Consider the following 14542-nt stretch of genomic DNA (forward strand, 5'->3'; position numbering starts at 1 on the left):
AAATTAAGTTTTGATTTAATGATAAAGTCACAGTAGGGTAAATTAAGATTTTATTTGAAGAGAAAAGATTCACACAAAATGATAAGTTCACCTACTTCAGTCAAACACTTACATAAAAAAACAATACGGCATGCACTGTCAAAAATTGAAAAGTTTGACCAATTTGTACTAAATCATAATTTTAACATCAGATTCTTCATGAAAACAATTTTATAAGGTAAAGCTGCAAAACTGTTTGATGCTTTAACATTACTAGAACAGATTTCAACATTAACTATGTGCATCGAATGGATCAAAGTTCCACTTAGAGACAAGACGCAAGAGTTCTAAAATTAAACCAAAAAAAATCAAAGGGAGTAGCCATGGAATGTATGCAGCAAGAAACAACGAGTCTTACGATGGCGGCGGCGGTAAAAAAAAAATAATCAAAATCAAGAGAATTCTCCTTGATTTCCTCAATGAATCCTGGGCCTTTAACGGTAGTGACGAGGCGGCGGGCTGTGGTTGGAGGATCTCCTAGGTGGACTATGGCGTGACATGCGTGGAGGGGACTGGTAGCGAGGCGGCGGCGATCCTCGGTAGGGCGGGGAAAAGCGGCCTCTGGATCTGGAGCGGGACCGCGAGCGACCCCAGTTAGGGGTACCCCTATCCTCGTAGACGCGGATGTAAGCGGTCTCACCCTGCAAACGAGGACAACAGTGAATGTGTGCTCCAGTGGCTGAGGCCGGAGGGGGCGGCGTATCACGTGGTCTTCCACTCACTTGGTGAGAACGGAACTCTGTGCGATCCAGTCGGCGTAATGCATAATCCATATCCTCTCGGCGGAGGAATTCCACCACGCCCTCACCGTCCCGCTGTACGTCGGCAAAGCAGACGTCGCCTGCCTCGCGCATGTGATCTTTCAGATCCTGCCAACTGCCACTTGGTGGTAATCCTGAGATGGCAAACACTGATTATGAAACTAAAAAGGTCTTAAAGAAGAAGTTCCTACTCAACCGCATTTGGGGGCATTTGTCTACTCAAGTGAGGCCCTACAAGAATGCTGACTTGAAACTACCAAATTATCAACAGGACTGAACTTTGACATTTAGGGACAACTGTAAAGACCTTAAGTACAAAGGGTTAAAAGCTAAGATTGATAAGGATAAAGTTAAGACCTACCAGTCACTGGTATGGTGATTATGCAGATTTCAGTAACTCTGGCCAACGTGAACTCCATTTAAGTGACCTTGACCTTCCGGTCTGCCACACAACTTCCTTCTATCTGCCATCAGTTAGACCTGCCTTTGATTTGGGCATTCGTCTACTAGTCCCTGTTTTTTGGTCTGCCATGAGAGTGATTGTCTGCCTAAAATCTATGACTTCCAACAAGTGCCTTCATTCTGCAGCCCACCTTGAGAAACGTCAATGACTGCAATCCATTTTTCTACTTGAGCTGCAGTCCGCCATCAGGGAAGGAAACAATTTCCTCAGACTTTGCGCGTTCAGGTTTTTAGTGGGCCCTTTGTCTTTCAGTCCGCAATTTTTAGGATCTACTTATGATTCATGACGTCCAGCTTCTTTTGATGTCCTCTCTATCAAAAGTGCCAAATACCCACGCAAAATAAAGGACTTGCATCTATGGGTCACTATTCTTATGAATGAAAGAAAAAGATCCGCCAAAGATTCCCAGTAGTCTCTTCGGCCCACCGTTAACACAACGGTCCGCGTATGATTTATGACATCTTCTACTCGTGCCTTTGTCCTCCAGTCCGCCAAGAAAGAATTATCTGACTACAACCCTGGACATCCATCTACCTGTCCCTTCCATCTGCTGATAACTCTGCATGTCCTCCTTTATACCGGGCTCATCCTTCAGTCCATCTTAAGCAATCGTGACTAAGACTTGTGAAATCTATCGAACCTTTGTCCTCCAGTCCGCCATTAAGGACCAAGGAAATCTGCATCTGAGTAGGGTGACAAATCGCTATACGTCCACATTCCTTAAAGTCCTTTCCTCCTCCAGTCCGCCATGAAAGAGCAAGCAAGAAGGATGTGTTTATGATTTAAGGGTTTCTCTAAGTCCCTTCACACTGAAGTCCGCCATGGGAGCAAGAACCATCCGTCTCTGAATGTCCACTTTTCTACCAGTCCTTTTGTCCTGCGGTCCGCCATAAAAGAATACTTGACAGTGACTGTAAATCCAATTTCCTCTTAGTCCCTGTATGCCGCCTTGAATGAAAGAAAAATATCTGCCAGTGACCTTGGATGTCCCTTTTTGACCTTCCGCCTGACTACGACTTTTGACGTCCGAATGCTTGATCGCTATCCTCCCGTCCGCCATTGAAGGCCAAGGGGGAACACACTGCCAACAATTCTTGCCTTGCATCCTACTCGTCCCTTAGTCAGTCGGTCCGCCATTAGACACGAGTTCCTGCAATTGCTGACTTCTAACCACAAGTCCCATTTCCTGTTGTCCGCCATGGCAGGGCAAGAGACACCTGAGACTCTGCAAGTCCACTTCCTAGAGGTCCACTTGACATCCAAGGGCTACTAGTAATGGGCTAGAACTGTAGATGTCCACCTACCGGTCACTACAACACGGAATTCAGACCTCCGTGTTGGGGGTCCAAATCTTCCTCTGGGTCCTCCTCCTCTATCACCACCACCACCACCTCCCATTGGATTAAATTTACTAGAGGATCGAGGATACTCCACACGCAGTTTGGAGTCTCCATATCCATATCCATTCCTTCCATAGACTGCATCATCTGCATCCCTAAGAGAAGAGAGCACAGAACTCTTTACCTAGGTGGGCCGGTTGCCGACTGTTGAGGATCCACTTCCTGTTGGGAGTCACTTGAGGTGCTAGTATTTAAAAAAAAAAAAAAAAAAAAAAAAAGAAACCCAATGAGGATGAAGCTGGATCCATCCCCAAAACTCACCGTGGGTCTTCAAATCGGATAAAGGCAAATGGGATAGTGCCTCGGTTGTTCTTCAATTCAATCTCACGGATTTTTCCATATTTGTAGAAGAGATCCTCGATGTCCCTCTCCTGGACGTCCATAGGAAGATTCCCGACATAGATCCGGCCCTCGGACATGGTGAAGGAAAAAGATGCAATGCTGCTGACACAGATAGGGAATGGAGGGCACCTGTTGACTTTAAGTTCACTTATTAACTTTGTAGCAGTAGTTGCTATCCTAATGCTAGTCCAGTCCTCCAATTCCTTATTTTAGTCACAGATTATAAAAAAGAAATGAAAACAAGGCTTTGTTTTGTAATGAAGAGCTCAGGACAAGGGGGAGACTTCAGACCTGAATGTTTTAAAACACAGCACATCACTTGAGACTATTTTTGATTATGGGTTATGTTAATGAATTTAAATTGACTCACCAGTTTTCCTGGTTTGGGTAAAGAGTGAATAATCATCCTTTAAGTATTAACTATCATTACATATACTGTTAAACCACAAAATGGGCCCAAAGTTAATTACAAGTAACATTAACTTAGAACACAATCATTAAAAGCATTAAAAGGTCATGAGTCTTGGGTGGGGCGATGTCAGAAATTACAGGAGAAGGAGTGACAAATGTAGCATTTACAAATTTAACGTGAAATGAATAAAAGGCGAGAAGAAACAGACGTGGTAAATGTTTGACTGGGTGCTCAATAAACGTGGCTATGGCCGACCCGTTCACAAAAAGACGTCGGCCTAGCAAGGCTCGAGGCGTGGCTTACAAATAAACACATGCTCGCGTCGCTTTGTGCTAAAAGTAGTCTCAATTTCAAAATGCGCGCATAAAATAGAAATAGGAAAACGTCCGAAAATAACACAATAAAAGCAAATGGCGAGGCGCGAGTGCAGGCCCGGTATTGTTCGTGTAACTGCTTTTTTTTATTCGACTTAGCGTCTTATTTGAGTAACGAGAGAACCTACCAATACGTACAGCGTTAGTTCACACAACAATAAAATAATTTTTTACATGTTTAGTAATTACCGTTTAGAATGAACCCCACCTTTTACGATTTGACACGCTTCCGTGTCAGGTAGCTAGTTAGCAGCCTTGACTAGCACAAGAGCGACACTGACTTCTTCTACGGTTCATTCCAGGCGAAAATGAGAAAGGACCACTCTTCTTCTACAGCTCATATCCGGTGGATGAACGTTAACGCTCACGCAGTGCTGCCACCCTCGTAAGGGGCAGCTTTTGTTTAAAAAACGGAGAGTGCTGTATCAAAACGACACATTTTACCGTTTAGTTAATCGTTTGATTATTGGTATAAAATACCAGTCGTGCCAAAAGTGCTAACACAATATACTTAATTTGAAGTATAAATAAAAATTACTTGGGTAGTATACACAATACCTTTGTCACGACAAGTGCAATCTTTTGCATAATTTTCCGTTTTATTAACTTTGTAACTTCAAATTTTAATATTAATTTTATTTCTGTTTACCTACATATGGAGCCCCACTGGGAGTCTATGATGCATTTCTTTATTTCTTTCTGACCCCGTACGATCAGGATATAAATAATAGTGAAATAAATGAATGAATTATAATCTTTACCCGTGTTTACGATTTTACGGTGCTGCAATCTGGTTGTTTTGATTTCCCCTGAGGGAACTACTAACTATTTTCTATTGTGACTTTATTTATCTATTTTAATTGCAGATGTTATTTTTGTTCGAGAATGCCGGTCTTCAAATTAATTGGCGTGTTTAACTAAGGTTTTATTCAGGAAAAAAACAACTTGATGTCATATAACACCAAAGGGTAAACGTGTGTATAAAGTTTTACTTTTTGACGTCATTTGAAGCTTTGGTTATTTTTAAGAGGGTGGGAGGGATGTTGCCATTATATAACATGTCCGACCATGAAGGGACCACCCCCATCTTGAGAAGAACATTATGCAACTTGCCAAGTAAAAGGCAAACAGAACGTGCCAGTTCCATCCCGCACAGACGAAAATAATGTCGTGTTCCAGCAGGATCCTCCCCGCTCTCGTCCGGGCCAACAAGGCTGGCAAGCTGCGCTGCTTCTCGGCCACGAGGTGCAGGTCCACGGCGGCGTCCACCCAAGAGAAGGAGCAGAACCAGATGGTGGATGGACGATGCGCCGTGGTGGAGGCTGAGCCCGTGGAGCTCATCAGCCCGGGCAGGAGCTTCCAAGGCGGGCAGCCGCAAAGCAAAATCAGCGTGGACTTCAACAACACAGAAGAAGCTTACAAAAGTAAAGACAACGTGGAGCTGCTCAGGAGTCTGCTGGTTTTCAAGCTATGCACCGTGGACATGTTGGTGGAGAAGAACAAGGAGGTTAGGCAGTCGCACTTTTTTTTTTTTTAAATCACGAATCAACCATTTAGCTAAGAAATAAGGATTTTATTTAGGGTTTTATTAATAGCCTACACAACAATTTAATTCTATTATTGTAATAAGAATTATATTTTCACTAAACTAAATCCTTTAATTTATTGTTGCCATTTAATGGATTTAAAAAAAGAAAAACTAACTTAATTTTATCAATGATTTATTCAAAAGAAATATTTAAAAAAATTCACTTTACATGAATCTGACTAGTTAACTTAAACAAATAATGTTACTATAACTAATTTGAGTGATTGTTTCTACTATCCATTTTCAAATGACTAATAATTTAAATATATTATGTATTAATTTATATATTTTAATTTCCAATAAGATAGAACATGTTATTGTAAAGATAAGTATGACTTGGCTTTGATTTTTTTTAAACTTGACCACTTTGTTGTTCAGTTTCCTTTGTTTGAACATGCATGTGTTTCTACTTTTCAAATCCCAGCAGGAACAGTGGTTGCACCCATTTGGCAAACATTGTCAACAAGAACAGACACATGCATAACATGTTGCGCAATATGTGACTAACTTATAATGGAAAGCATATTGGTAAACATGATTACATATTTACAGTTGATGGATCTGAGCAAGAAGGTGCTGGGTAAGTGGCTCTTTGAGAAGATGATGAAGATGACCTTCTACGGTCAGTTTGTGGCGGGCGAGGACCACAATGCCATCAAGCCACTGATTCAGAAGAACCAGGCGTTCGGCGTGGGCGCCGTGCTAGACTACAGCGTGGAGGAGGACCTAACGCAGGAGGAGGCCGAGAAAAAGGAGATGGAGTGAGTTCTTGTTTGACTAGACGCGGTGGAATGTGTTCCTTATTTATCCCTGTCACATGCTGCTGGTTGAAACTAAGCGTGCCCATTAAAACGCCCGTGTGGTGCAAGTTATGCAGTTATGTAAGCAAAGTGGGGAGGGGGGGGGGGATATAATTTGTGCAAAACACAACAAAAACATGCTTGTATTTTAAGGTTAGGGTTAATAACATACTATTATTTCCTGTAATCACTTCTTATCACAAGCCGCATGTTCTACTTCCTGCATCACTAAGCACATGTTTGCTCTGCACAAAAACAAATCATTTGCGAACATGACGTTCTATTGGCTGGTCAGGACAGACCCCTCTCTTCCGATTGGCTAGTCGGAATCCTACGAGACAGAACAGAACTTGGCAGAATGACAATGCTGATTGCTACTATCATAAGTTATTTTCATAATCTGTAATGATTCTTTTTTTTTTTTGCAGTTCTTGTGTGTCTCAGGCCGAGAAAGAAAGCCCAGGTGAGTTGTTGGGCTGTTACTGGATAGTTAGTCCAGACTATGGTATGTTTTGTCGTGCAAACACGTGATACTGCAGCGATAGGCTATATTTGGAGGCTTGCAATGATGAGGCCACTCTAGATTCTGAGAAGAAGTTTGGTTTGGGTTCCATGAATGAAGCAGTATCGTATATTATGTCTTTACCAAAATAGTAAACACATCTCACTTTAAGTCAATGAGAAGTGCAACCACAATAATTGAAACTGATTAGCCATTCATTTTCATGGAAAATTTTTAACATATTCAAAATTCTATTTTTTCTATTTTTGTTTTTTGACAAATTCCCCAATATACCATCAAACTTTGACATATAGGTCAAACCAGATAATTTCTTTTTAAAAGAAATCTTAGCTGGTCGTCTCATGTATCATATTTTTTTCATAGCTGCTGATCACCGTGAGAAGAAGTACAGGGCCCATCGGCAGTTTAGCGACCGACGCGGCGGCGTCATTAGCGCCCGAACGTATTTCTATGCCGACGAGGTCAAATGCGATAACCAGCTGGAAACTTTTATCAACTGCATCAAAGCCTCAGGTAATAACAAATCGTTGAATTTATTTCGACTCCAGTATGAATACGGCTTTACTTTCAGGTGGAGCTTCTACTGATGGATTCTCGGCCATCAAAATGACAGCTCTGGGACGCCCACAGTTCCTTGTGAGTGGAACACAATATTCTCTATATTAACCCAAATGTGTTTATATAATTGGCCCTGAGCTACCAAATTGGTAGCATTAGCACTATCTCATTCACGAATGGTAGTTTATCTCGTTAAGGCAGTCAATGATTGTCCATTTATCTCTTGGCGGTATGTCACAACTTTTTTTTTTTTTTACGATTATACTTTAAAGTTCATTTACACGGCGTGTTATCAACCCCCTTACAAAATAAAAAGATAGCAGCTTGTTGTACAACAATAAAAAGAAGTAGAAAAAGCTGCTACCAGAATTACAGTACTTTTTTATATTTGTTTTGTGTCTTTTCTTCGGACAGCTCCAGTTTTCCGAAGTTTTAGTCAAATGGAAGCAGTTTTTTAAGTTCTTGGCAGCGCAGCAGGGGAAATCAGAAATGACAGCTCTGGAGCAGAAACTGGAACCGGAACAACTCAAAGTGCGTGGAGAGGAATGCTCATGCTAATTAATTCGTGAACGTATTTGAATATTTTTATTTTCATGAGAACATGTATTTTTAGGAGACCTTGACCAAGATGGGTGTCGCTGCTCAGGATGACATTGACAACTGGTTCACCGGAGAGAAACTGGGACTATCAGGGTAATTAAGATGAAAAGAGATTAAAAATTGATCCATCCCAGTTATTAATTCCTTTTGAATTCATTTTTATTTCCAGAACCATAGATATGCTGGACTGGAACAGTTTGATAGACGACACAACCAAAATCTCCAATCTTCTCATGGTGCCAAACCTTCAGGTAAATCTAAGATGGAAGCACGGTGGAATGTTCGAAATAAGATTTTTTAAAATAGCCGAAATGATTTTGTATGACAGACGGGGAAGCTTGAGCCCCTGCTGAGCACATTCACAGCTGAAGAAGAGCGACAAATGAAGCGAATGCTGCAGAGAGTCGATGTGCTGGCCAACGTGAGGAGAACAGATCAACTCATCTTCTCAGATCAGGAATATTTCAACATTTCTATGCTCTTTCTATGCAGCACGCCATGGCGCACGGCGTGCGGCTCATGGTGGACGCCGAGCAGACCTACTTCCAACCCGCCATCAGTCGGCTGACCTTAGAAATGCAAAGGAAGTTCAACACGGAGAAGCCCATCATCTTCAACACGTATCAATGCTACCTGAAGGTCAGATGTCCTGGTACTGTTTGATAGCTTTTAAGTATCTGTGCTGACAAACTAAAATGATTCCAGGAGGCCTACGATAACGTGACAGTGGACGTTGAGCTGTCTCGGCGAGAAGGCTGGTACTTTGGTGCTAAGCTAGTGCGCGGGGCCTACATGTACCAGGAACGAGCCCGGGCAGAGGAGATCGGTTACGAGGACCCCATCAATCCCGACTATGAGGCCACCAACAGGATGTATCACAAGTGAGCAAACCTTCCTGTTCCTCCAAGAGGTCTTTCCTACCACTTTTTTTTTAACTATGGCTTTCTCGTAGATGTTTGGAGTACCTACTCGAGGACATCGAGCACGGTCGCAAATCAAACATCATGGTCGCCACTCACAACGAGGACACGGTCAAATTCACTTTGGAGAAGTACGTCGCCTTCTCAGCTCTCGGAATGTCTTGACGTTGCGTAACCAGCACATGTTCTTTGGCAGGATGAACCAGATGGGCCTTTCACCCACCGAGAACAAAGTCTACTTTGGACAGCTGCTCGGCATGTGCGACCAGATCAGCTTCCCGCTAGGTATGTCCTAACTTCTAGCTAGGCCCCTCACTGATACTAACAATAAAACAACCATATTGCGTCACACTGTTATGTGACCACTCAAACCAAAGTGGTTTCACCTTCAGACGAGAAGATGTCTTATAAAGGGGCCTGTTGGAGATAGCCGAGGAGGTTATCAGTTACAGTGCTAGCCTTACGTTAGCCAATCATGAACCCATGTTACAAATGACTGGATTCACTGGTCGCAGGTTCAGAGATCACGGTGACTTAACCAAAATTTTCGTCCTCAGGTCAAGCGGGTTTCCCGGTGTACAAATACGTTCCGTACGGACCAGTGGATGAGGTCATCCCTTATCTGTCCCGCCGCGCTCAGGAGAACCGCGGCTTCATGAAGGGGTCACAGCGGGAACGCAGCCTTCTGTGGAAGGAGCTCAAGAGGCGCCTGCTGGGGGGGCAAATATTTTATAAGCCTGTCTACTGAGTTGCAGAAGTACCAGTTGATCCAGGCATTCCGCCATTTTGAGCATAGACCTCCATTTTGGGCTGATGGTTAGAAACTTTATCAGACCTGTGAGACTCCATTCATATTTTTTTTATAAACAAGTGACTATTGTCCTCATCGGCCCTTTGTCACAAAAACAATTGCTAGGATAAAGTGTGGAATGACAGGAAGTGGTACCTTCATTGTAAATGTTATATACTGCTTGTTTTGTTCTATTGCCGTCAGTAACACGCACAAGATTAATGACGCAGTGACTTGCACAGATTTGTTGGACTAAATCCAAAGAATGGAACAAAATCAAAATGCATTAGGAAGTGAAGTTAATGTTGGAACATGGGTAAATTGTTTTTAACTTTTTGTATGTGTGCTCCTTTTACAGCACTTGCCGGTTGATCACAATTTTGTACAATTGTAAAATATTTTTTTGATTCAATAAAATTTTGGAAAAGATGATATGGGAAGAGGAGCGTGTGGTATATGTCACTCTCAGCCAATCAATGGACAGGACAATGGAGGATTATTTGACCCCATGTCTCACTCAACACCCGATACGTGTCAGCGCTCATATTCAGGTAATCTATTCTGGTTACTATAGACTAGCCAATCAAACATTGAGAGGACAATGCGGGATTTTTTGACTTCCATGTCAGAGCTCATATTCAGGTAACTCCTCTGATTACTGTTATTAATCCCATTTCAAAATAAAAGCATATTATTAAATGACAAGTTTTATCAATGGAAACATAAAACGTCGTTATGGGAATAACCAAAACAACTTTTGATGACTAATTTGAACAGTTTAACCTGATATAATGTGAAACGTGACTCTTTCCGTTCCCAACTATAAATATGTTTGAAGGGTAAACATGAGGGTTGCGTTTCACTGAGCTCAGCCGTATCAGTGTCTCATTTATCCATTCCTGTTACTCTCCTCGTGTTGCTCCCTTCGAGTTTCTCCCTCCCTATAATCATTCTTATATTCTATTTTTTTTTCCGGGTTCTCCGATTGGACACCAAAATGCTGCACATGACAGGAAACAAGTGCACCAATGTAACTCGAGGGCTCATCCTTTGGCTTCTATTGATCCACATCTTGGTTCTACTATATTGCTTGATGTTGCCAACCCATGAAGACTTCAGGTAATGTTGGAGAAAAAATTATCAGCAGTTTTGGATTCAACATGTATGGTACAGTAAAGGCAAAGAATCTCTGTGTGGTTTCCAGAAGTTCCAAAGATGACACCTGTCCCCTCAACATGGCCAAACCACTCAACAAGAACCTTCCCCGGTCTTCTCAAAGGCTCCAGACGGACACGTGCTCTCCTTCGGTGAACATCATGTTCATGAAGACACACAAAACTGCCAGCAGCACACTCCTCAACATCCTCTTCCGCTTTGGAGAAAAACACAAACTCAAGTTCGCCTTCCCCGACGGCCGCAACGACTTCTTCTACCCGTCGGCCTTCAGCCGCTGGCAAGTGAAGAGCTACCGACGCGGCGAGTGCTTCAATATATTGTGCAACCACATGCGCTTCTGCCCAGGGGAGGTGGCGGCGTTGTTGCCACCCGACGCCACCTACGTCACCATCCTGCGTGACCCGGCTCATCTTCTGGAATCGGCCTTCCACTACTACCACAGGGCCGTGCCCCTCACCTGGAGCATAAGCGGTGACGACAAACTAGAAGAGTTCCTCAGGAGTCCTCGGACCTACTACAGGGCTCACGCCTACAACGCCTTCTACCTGAAGAACCTGCTCTTATTCGACTTGGGCTCAGACAACAATCTGGATGCGGACCATCCCGACGTGACGGAGGCCATTCAAGGTTTGTCCAGAAGGTTCCACCTGGTGCTCATTGCGGAATATTTTGACGAGTCGCTGATCCTGCTGAAGGAGACCCTGTGCTGGAGCATGGAGGATATTTTGTACTTCAAACTTAACGCTCGGGCGAGCTCGTCTGTCTCTCGTCTGACCCCGGAGTCCAGGGCCCGGGCTTTGGGATGGAATGACGGCGACTGGAGGCTCTATCGACACTTCAACGCTACCTTGTGGGACAAGGTGGAGACCTACGGGCGAGAGAGGATGAAGCAGGATGTGGCCGAGCTCCGACGGAGGAATGCCGAGATGAGAACATTGTGCTTGGAAGGTGGAGAGGCGGTGAAAGCGCCGGACATTCGAGACCGACGCTTTCTGCCCTGGCAGCCCCTGGGAGGGAAGTCCATCCTGGGATATAACCTGAGGAAAGACATCCATCCCGACTTGAGGAGCATATGTGAGAAGATGCTCACACCAGAAATACAGTACTTGGCTGATTTGGGGGTCAGCCTCTGGCTTACACGACTGTGGGGGTGGTTGAAAGATGCTATTTACTGGGGCCCGGCCATTTAGTTGACTGGGCAATTTAATCGGCCGATATCAGGACTTTTTCATTTTACATCAACATCTTCCATCATTTGTCAAAATGACATCCAAATAGAACTACCTAAACTGTCAGTGTCGGTAATGTATGGTCAAACACTGACTCCTAGTGGATATTAAACAATATTGCAGGCGGAATTGCGTGACTAATTTACCAGATATCTTCGGCAACATAGCGTGAGTCATATTTAAATGTTAAATGTAAAAGTAAAAAAGTGTTCTAAAAATTGTTTTTTTTTGTTTTCAAAAAAATAATATAAATATGGAATGTGCATATGAAAATAATTAACTGATTAATTTCATTAAGTATAAATATAACATTAAGTTGTATAAAGGGCTAAATAATGTATAATGGGCTAAAATACTCAATCCATTCGAATGAATAGAGGACAAAAAAATGATCCGCACTTACCAATTCGACCAATTATGTCCACTCAAAACGAGCTTTTTCCCAGTTCAGGCACAAAGAAAGATGTAACTTCTCCTAAATTAAGCACCAAGCATAGGAAACGTGCTCTAATACCATGATACCAAAGCCAAAAACAAATCTAATTATTTCTCACCCTCCACTACACTTCCTGCTTCACTTTCCCTCCCACTAAGAAGCACATGCAATTTGTGACAACACTGATTGGTCACCAGTGCAGGCAGAATGGCATTTAAAGAGACAGACATCACCAGGCTTTTGTCAGTTGGATTATTCTCACTCAACTTTGAAAACCTAACACAGGAAAACAAAACTGAAAGCGTCGTATAAATGTGCATCATAAAGTTCTTGATCCTAAAGAAAAGTAAGTTGCATTGGCCGGGAATCGAACCCGGGCCTCCCGCGTGGCAGGCGAGAATTCTACCACTGAACCACCAATGCATATATATGTGGCTATACAATACCCTTTATAAAGAAGAACACGTAAAGCTGTAGAACCCAAGAAACTCAAACTCAGCAACTCTTAGGCCGTTGCAGGCAAATTTGTCCACTGAACCACCACTGCTGATCTGTCATAGCAAACTTCAAGAGTTGTCACAATTTGTCTACCTTCTCCCTTGTGACCTATGAAGTTTCTCCTTAGTATAAAACACAACTACAGAAAAGCAGTACAAAATAATTACTTTTCACCGAATCAGATGTTAAAAAGTAGCGTTGCATTGGCCGGGAATCGAACCCGGGCCTCCCGCGTGGCAGGCGAGAATTCTACCACTGAACCACCAATGCTTGGCTTGGAGGAGGACGTTGCAACATTGGATTTAAAGTCAACCAAATCCAGGAAGGTGCGCGACAGTCGAAATTACAACGCGAAACCACGTCTGCTTAAATTTGTCCCCATACCACAGCCCTAATGTTAAACGTCTTAAATTAGAAATTTCATTCGGAATAGGAAGTTTTAGCTCAAGCTAATATGACTAAGAGTGGGTTAACCTCTATGCTGATATCAACCCTTACCCGACCCATATTTTGCCTTATATGTAAACCAAGCTGTAGTTTAAAATGACGTTAAAAATGTTAGTTGCATTGGCCGGGAATCGAACCCGGGCCTCCCGCGTGGCAGGCGAGAATTCTACCACTGAACCACCAATGCATTTCTGGAAAACTGAGGACAATTTCTGAACTTAAACTAAGATGGACCTGCACCGAGGTTAAGTGCGAGAGTGCAAATTAGAACGCAAAGCCATGTATACTTACATCGATAGACTTACCACAGCCTTAATGCTAACCTTTACCTACCCCTTCGAGATACCATACACAGATTGAAAATACAAACTTGAGCTTCCCTGGACGACATCTCCTCGTTAGTATAGTGGTGAGTATCCCCGCCTGTCACGCGGGAGACCGGGGTTCGATTCCCCGACGGGGAGTACGTTTTTAACAACGTGAGAATATACAAAGATCTGTTCCTTACATTTTGCTGCCATAAAATTATATCCATCTCCTGTACCGCCTTTCCCCATGAGAGTCACGGGCATGCTGGAGCCTATCCCAACAGTCATCAGGCACTAGGCAGGGAACACCCTGGACTGGTTGCAGCCCAGTCGCAAATTTGGAGTGCTCAGTTGACCGACCATGGATGTTTTTGAGATGAGGGAGGAAATGGGAGGGGGTGCATAGTTGCGTACATAAAGGGACATACTAGGTCCGGACTTCACTCCTCGTTAGTATAGTGGTGAGTATCCCCGCCTGTCACGCGGGAGACCGGGGTTCGATTCCCCGACGGGGAGATTCGTTTTTGACAAGTTTCAATTTCTTTTTGTTCGTTATCTGTATGGATTTCTTTTACTCAATTGCTATATTCTGTAAATATAACTACTTTCACACGTCAAAACATTAAAAAAAAACAAAATGTAAGTTCCCTGACCGGGAATCGAACCCGGGCCGCGGCGGTGAGAGCGCCGAATCCTAACCACTAGACCACCAGGGACTATGCTAACGAGCCTATCATTACTGTATATATACATGTCCACAATGAAGTGGCTGCACTGAAAAATCTGAATTTTTAAATTAAAATCAAAACCCTGATTTACACACTCGTATTTTACAGTCAGAATTCAGAGATTTAATTTAATTGAATTTACAAGTGAGG

The 14542-nt window shown here is 43.0% G+C and overlaps 3 protein-coding genes and 6 non-coding genes across 14 annotated transcripts; 4 read left to right on the forward strand and 5 right to left on the reverse strand.

Annotated features, from left to right (window-relative positions):
• Positions 1-33: 33 nt before the first annotated feature.
• On the reverse strand, positions 34-4687 carry srsf9 (serine and arginine rich splicing factor 9). 6 transcript variants are annotated; one of them, XM_088391322.1, is made up of 5 exons: positions 4000-4155; positions 2925-3104; positions 2568-2758; positions 762-934; positions 34-680 (listed from the first exon to the last, which is right to left on the reverse strand). In XM_088391322.1, the coding sequence occupies exons 2-5, from the start codon at positions 3080-3082 to the stop codon at positions 474-476; spliced, it is 729 nt and encodes a 242-aa protein (XP_088247448.1). In that variant the 5' UTR covers positions 3083-3104; positions 4000-4155; the 3' UTR covers positions 34-473. The 6 variants fall into 6 exon arrangements, with proteins under 6 accessions (XP_088247448.1, XP_088247445.1, XP_088247443.1 ...); XM_088391319.1 differs by lacking the exon at positions 4000-4155 and adding an exon at positions 4553-4687 and having other exon boundaries at positions 34-934; XM_088391317.1 differs by having other exon boundaries at positions 34-934; positions 4000-4156.
• Positions 4688-4837: 150 nt separating this feature from the next.
• LOC148389675 (proline dehydrogenase 1, mitochondrial-like) lies at positions 4838-10002 on the forward strand. Its single transcript, XM_088391316.1, has 14 exons — positions 4838-5298; positions 5932-6140; positions 6608-6642; positions 7066-7215; positions 7274-7338; positions 7675-7791; positions 7874-7953; positions 8030-8111; positions 8189-8281; positions 8353-8499; positions 8566-8741; positions 8813-8911; positions 8977-9065; positions 9338-10002. The coding sequence occupies exons 1-14, from the start codon at positions 4957-4959 to the stop codon at positions 9526-9528; spliced, it is 1875 nt and encodes a 624-aa protein (XP_088247442.1). The 5' UTR covers positions 4838-4956; the 3' UTR covers positions 9529-10002.
• Positions 10003-10452: 450 nt separating this feature from the next.
• gal3st1b (galactose-3-O-sulfotransferase 1b) lies at positions 10453-12239 on the forward strand. The gene is made up of 2 exons (XM_088391324.1): positions 10453-10689; positions 10775-12239. The coding sequence occupies exons 1-2, from the start codon at positions 10568-10570 to the stop codon at positions 11934-11936; spliced, it is 1284 nt and encodes a 427-aa protein (XP_088247450.1). The 5' UTR covers positions 10453-10567; the 3' UTR covers positions 11937-12239.
• A 524-nt stretch (positions 12240-12763) lies between these two features.
• On the reverse strand, positions 12764-12834 carry trnag-gcc (transfer RNA glycine (anticodon GCC)). The gene has a single exon. It is a non-coding gene; the product is annotated as a tRNA-Gly (tRNA).
• Positions 12835-13108: 274 nt separating this feature from the next.
• Positions 13109-13179, reverse strand: trnag-gcc (transfer RNA glycine (anticodon GCC)). Its single transcript has one exon. It is a non-coding gene; the product is annotated as a tRNA-Gly (tRNA).
• A 293-nt stretch (positions 13180-13472) lies between these two features.
• Positions 13473-13543, reverse strand: trnag-gcc (transfer RNA glycine (anticodon GCC)). The gene has a single exon. It is a non-coding gene; the product is annotated as a tRNA-Gly (tRNA).
• A 205-nt stretch (positions 13544-13748) lies between these two features.
• On the forward strand, positions 13749-13820 carry trnad-guc (transfer RNA aspartic acid (anticodon GUC)). The gene has a single exon. It is a non-coding gene; the product is annotated as a tRNA-Asp (tRNA).
• Positions 13821-14108: 288 nt separating this feature from the next.
• On the forward strand, positions 14109-14180 carry trnad-guc (transfer RNA aspartic acid (anticodon GUC)). Its single transcript has one exon. It is a non-coding gene; the product is annotated as a tRNA-Asp (tRNA).
• A 128-nt stretch (positions 14181-14308) lies between these two features.
• On the reverse strand, positions 14309-14380 carry trnae-cuc (transfer RNA glutamic acid (anticodon CUC)). The gene has a single exon. It is a non-coding gene; the product is annotated as a tRNA-Glu (tRNA).
• Positions 14381-14542: the final 162 nt, after the last annotated feature.

Source organism: Syngnathus floridae, chromosome 12, assembly GCF_059516105.1.
Source record: "Syngnathus floridae isolate MCC-2025c chromosome 12, RoL_Sflo_1.0, whole genome shotgun sequence".
Lineage (NCBI taxonomy): Eukaryota > Metazoa > Chordata > Actinopteri > Syngnathiformes > Syngnathidae > Syngnathus > Syngnathus floridae.

Excerpts from the sequence above, each read along its gene's own strand:
- srsf9 (XM_088391319.1), bottom strand. The coding sequence starts at position 3,082 with ATGTCCGAGGGCCGGATCTATGTCGGGAATCTTCCTATGGACGTCCAG. Across the intron at positions 2,759-2,924 it reads ATCCGATTTGAAGACCCACG|GGATGCAGATGATGCAGTCT; the intron begins GTGAGTTTTGGG and ends CTCTTCTCTTAG. Across the intron at positions 935-2,567 it reads ATTCCGTGTTGTAGTGACCG|GATTACCACCAAGTGGCAGT; the intron begins GTAGGTGGACAT and ends TTGCCATCTCAG.
- LOC148389675 (XM_088391316.1), top strand. The coding sequence starts at position 4,957 with ATGTCGTGTTCCAGCAGGATCCTCCCCGCTCTCGTCCGGGCCAACAAG. Across the intron at positions 7,216-7,273 it reads CAACTGCATCAAAGCCTCAG|GTGGAGCTTCTACTGATGGA; the intron begins GTAATAACAAAT and ends CTTTACTTTCAG. Across the intron at positions 8,500-8,565 it reads CGTATCAATGCTACCTGAAG|GAGGCCTACGATAACGTGAC; the intron begins GTCAGATGTCCT and ends AAATGATTCCAG.
- gal3st1b (XM_088391324.1), top strand. The coding sequence starts at position 10,568 with ATGCTGCACATGACAGGAAACAAGTGCACCAATGTAACTCGAGGGCTC. Across the intron at positions 10,690-10,774 it reads CCAACCCATGAAGACTTCAG|AAGTTCCAAAGATGACACCT; the intron begins GTAATGTTGGAG and ends TGTGGTTTCCAG.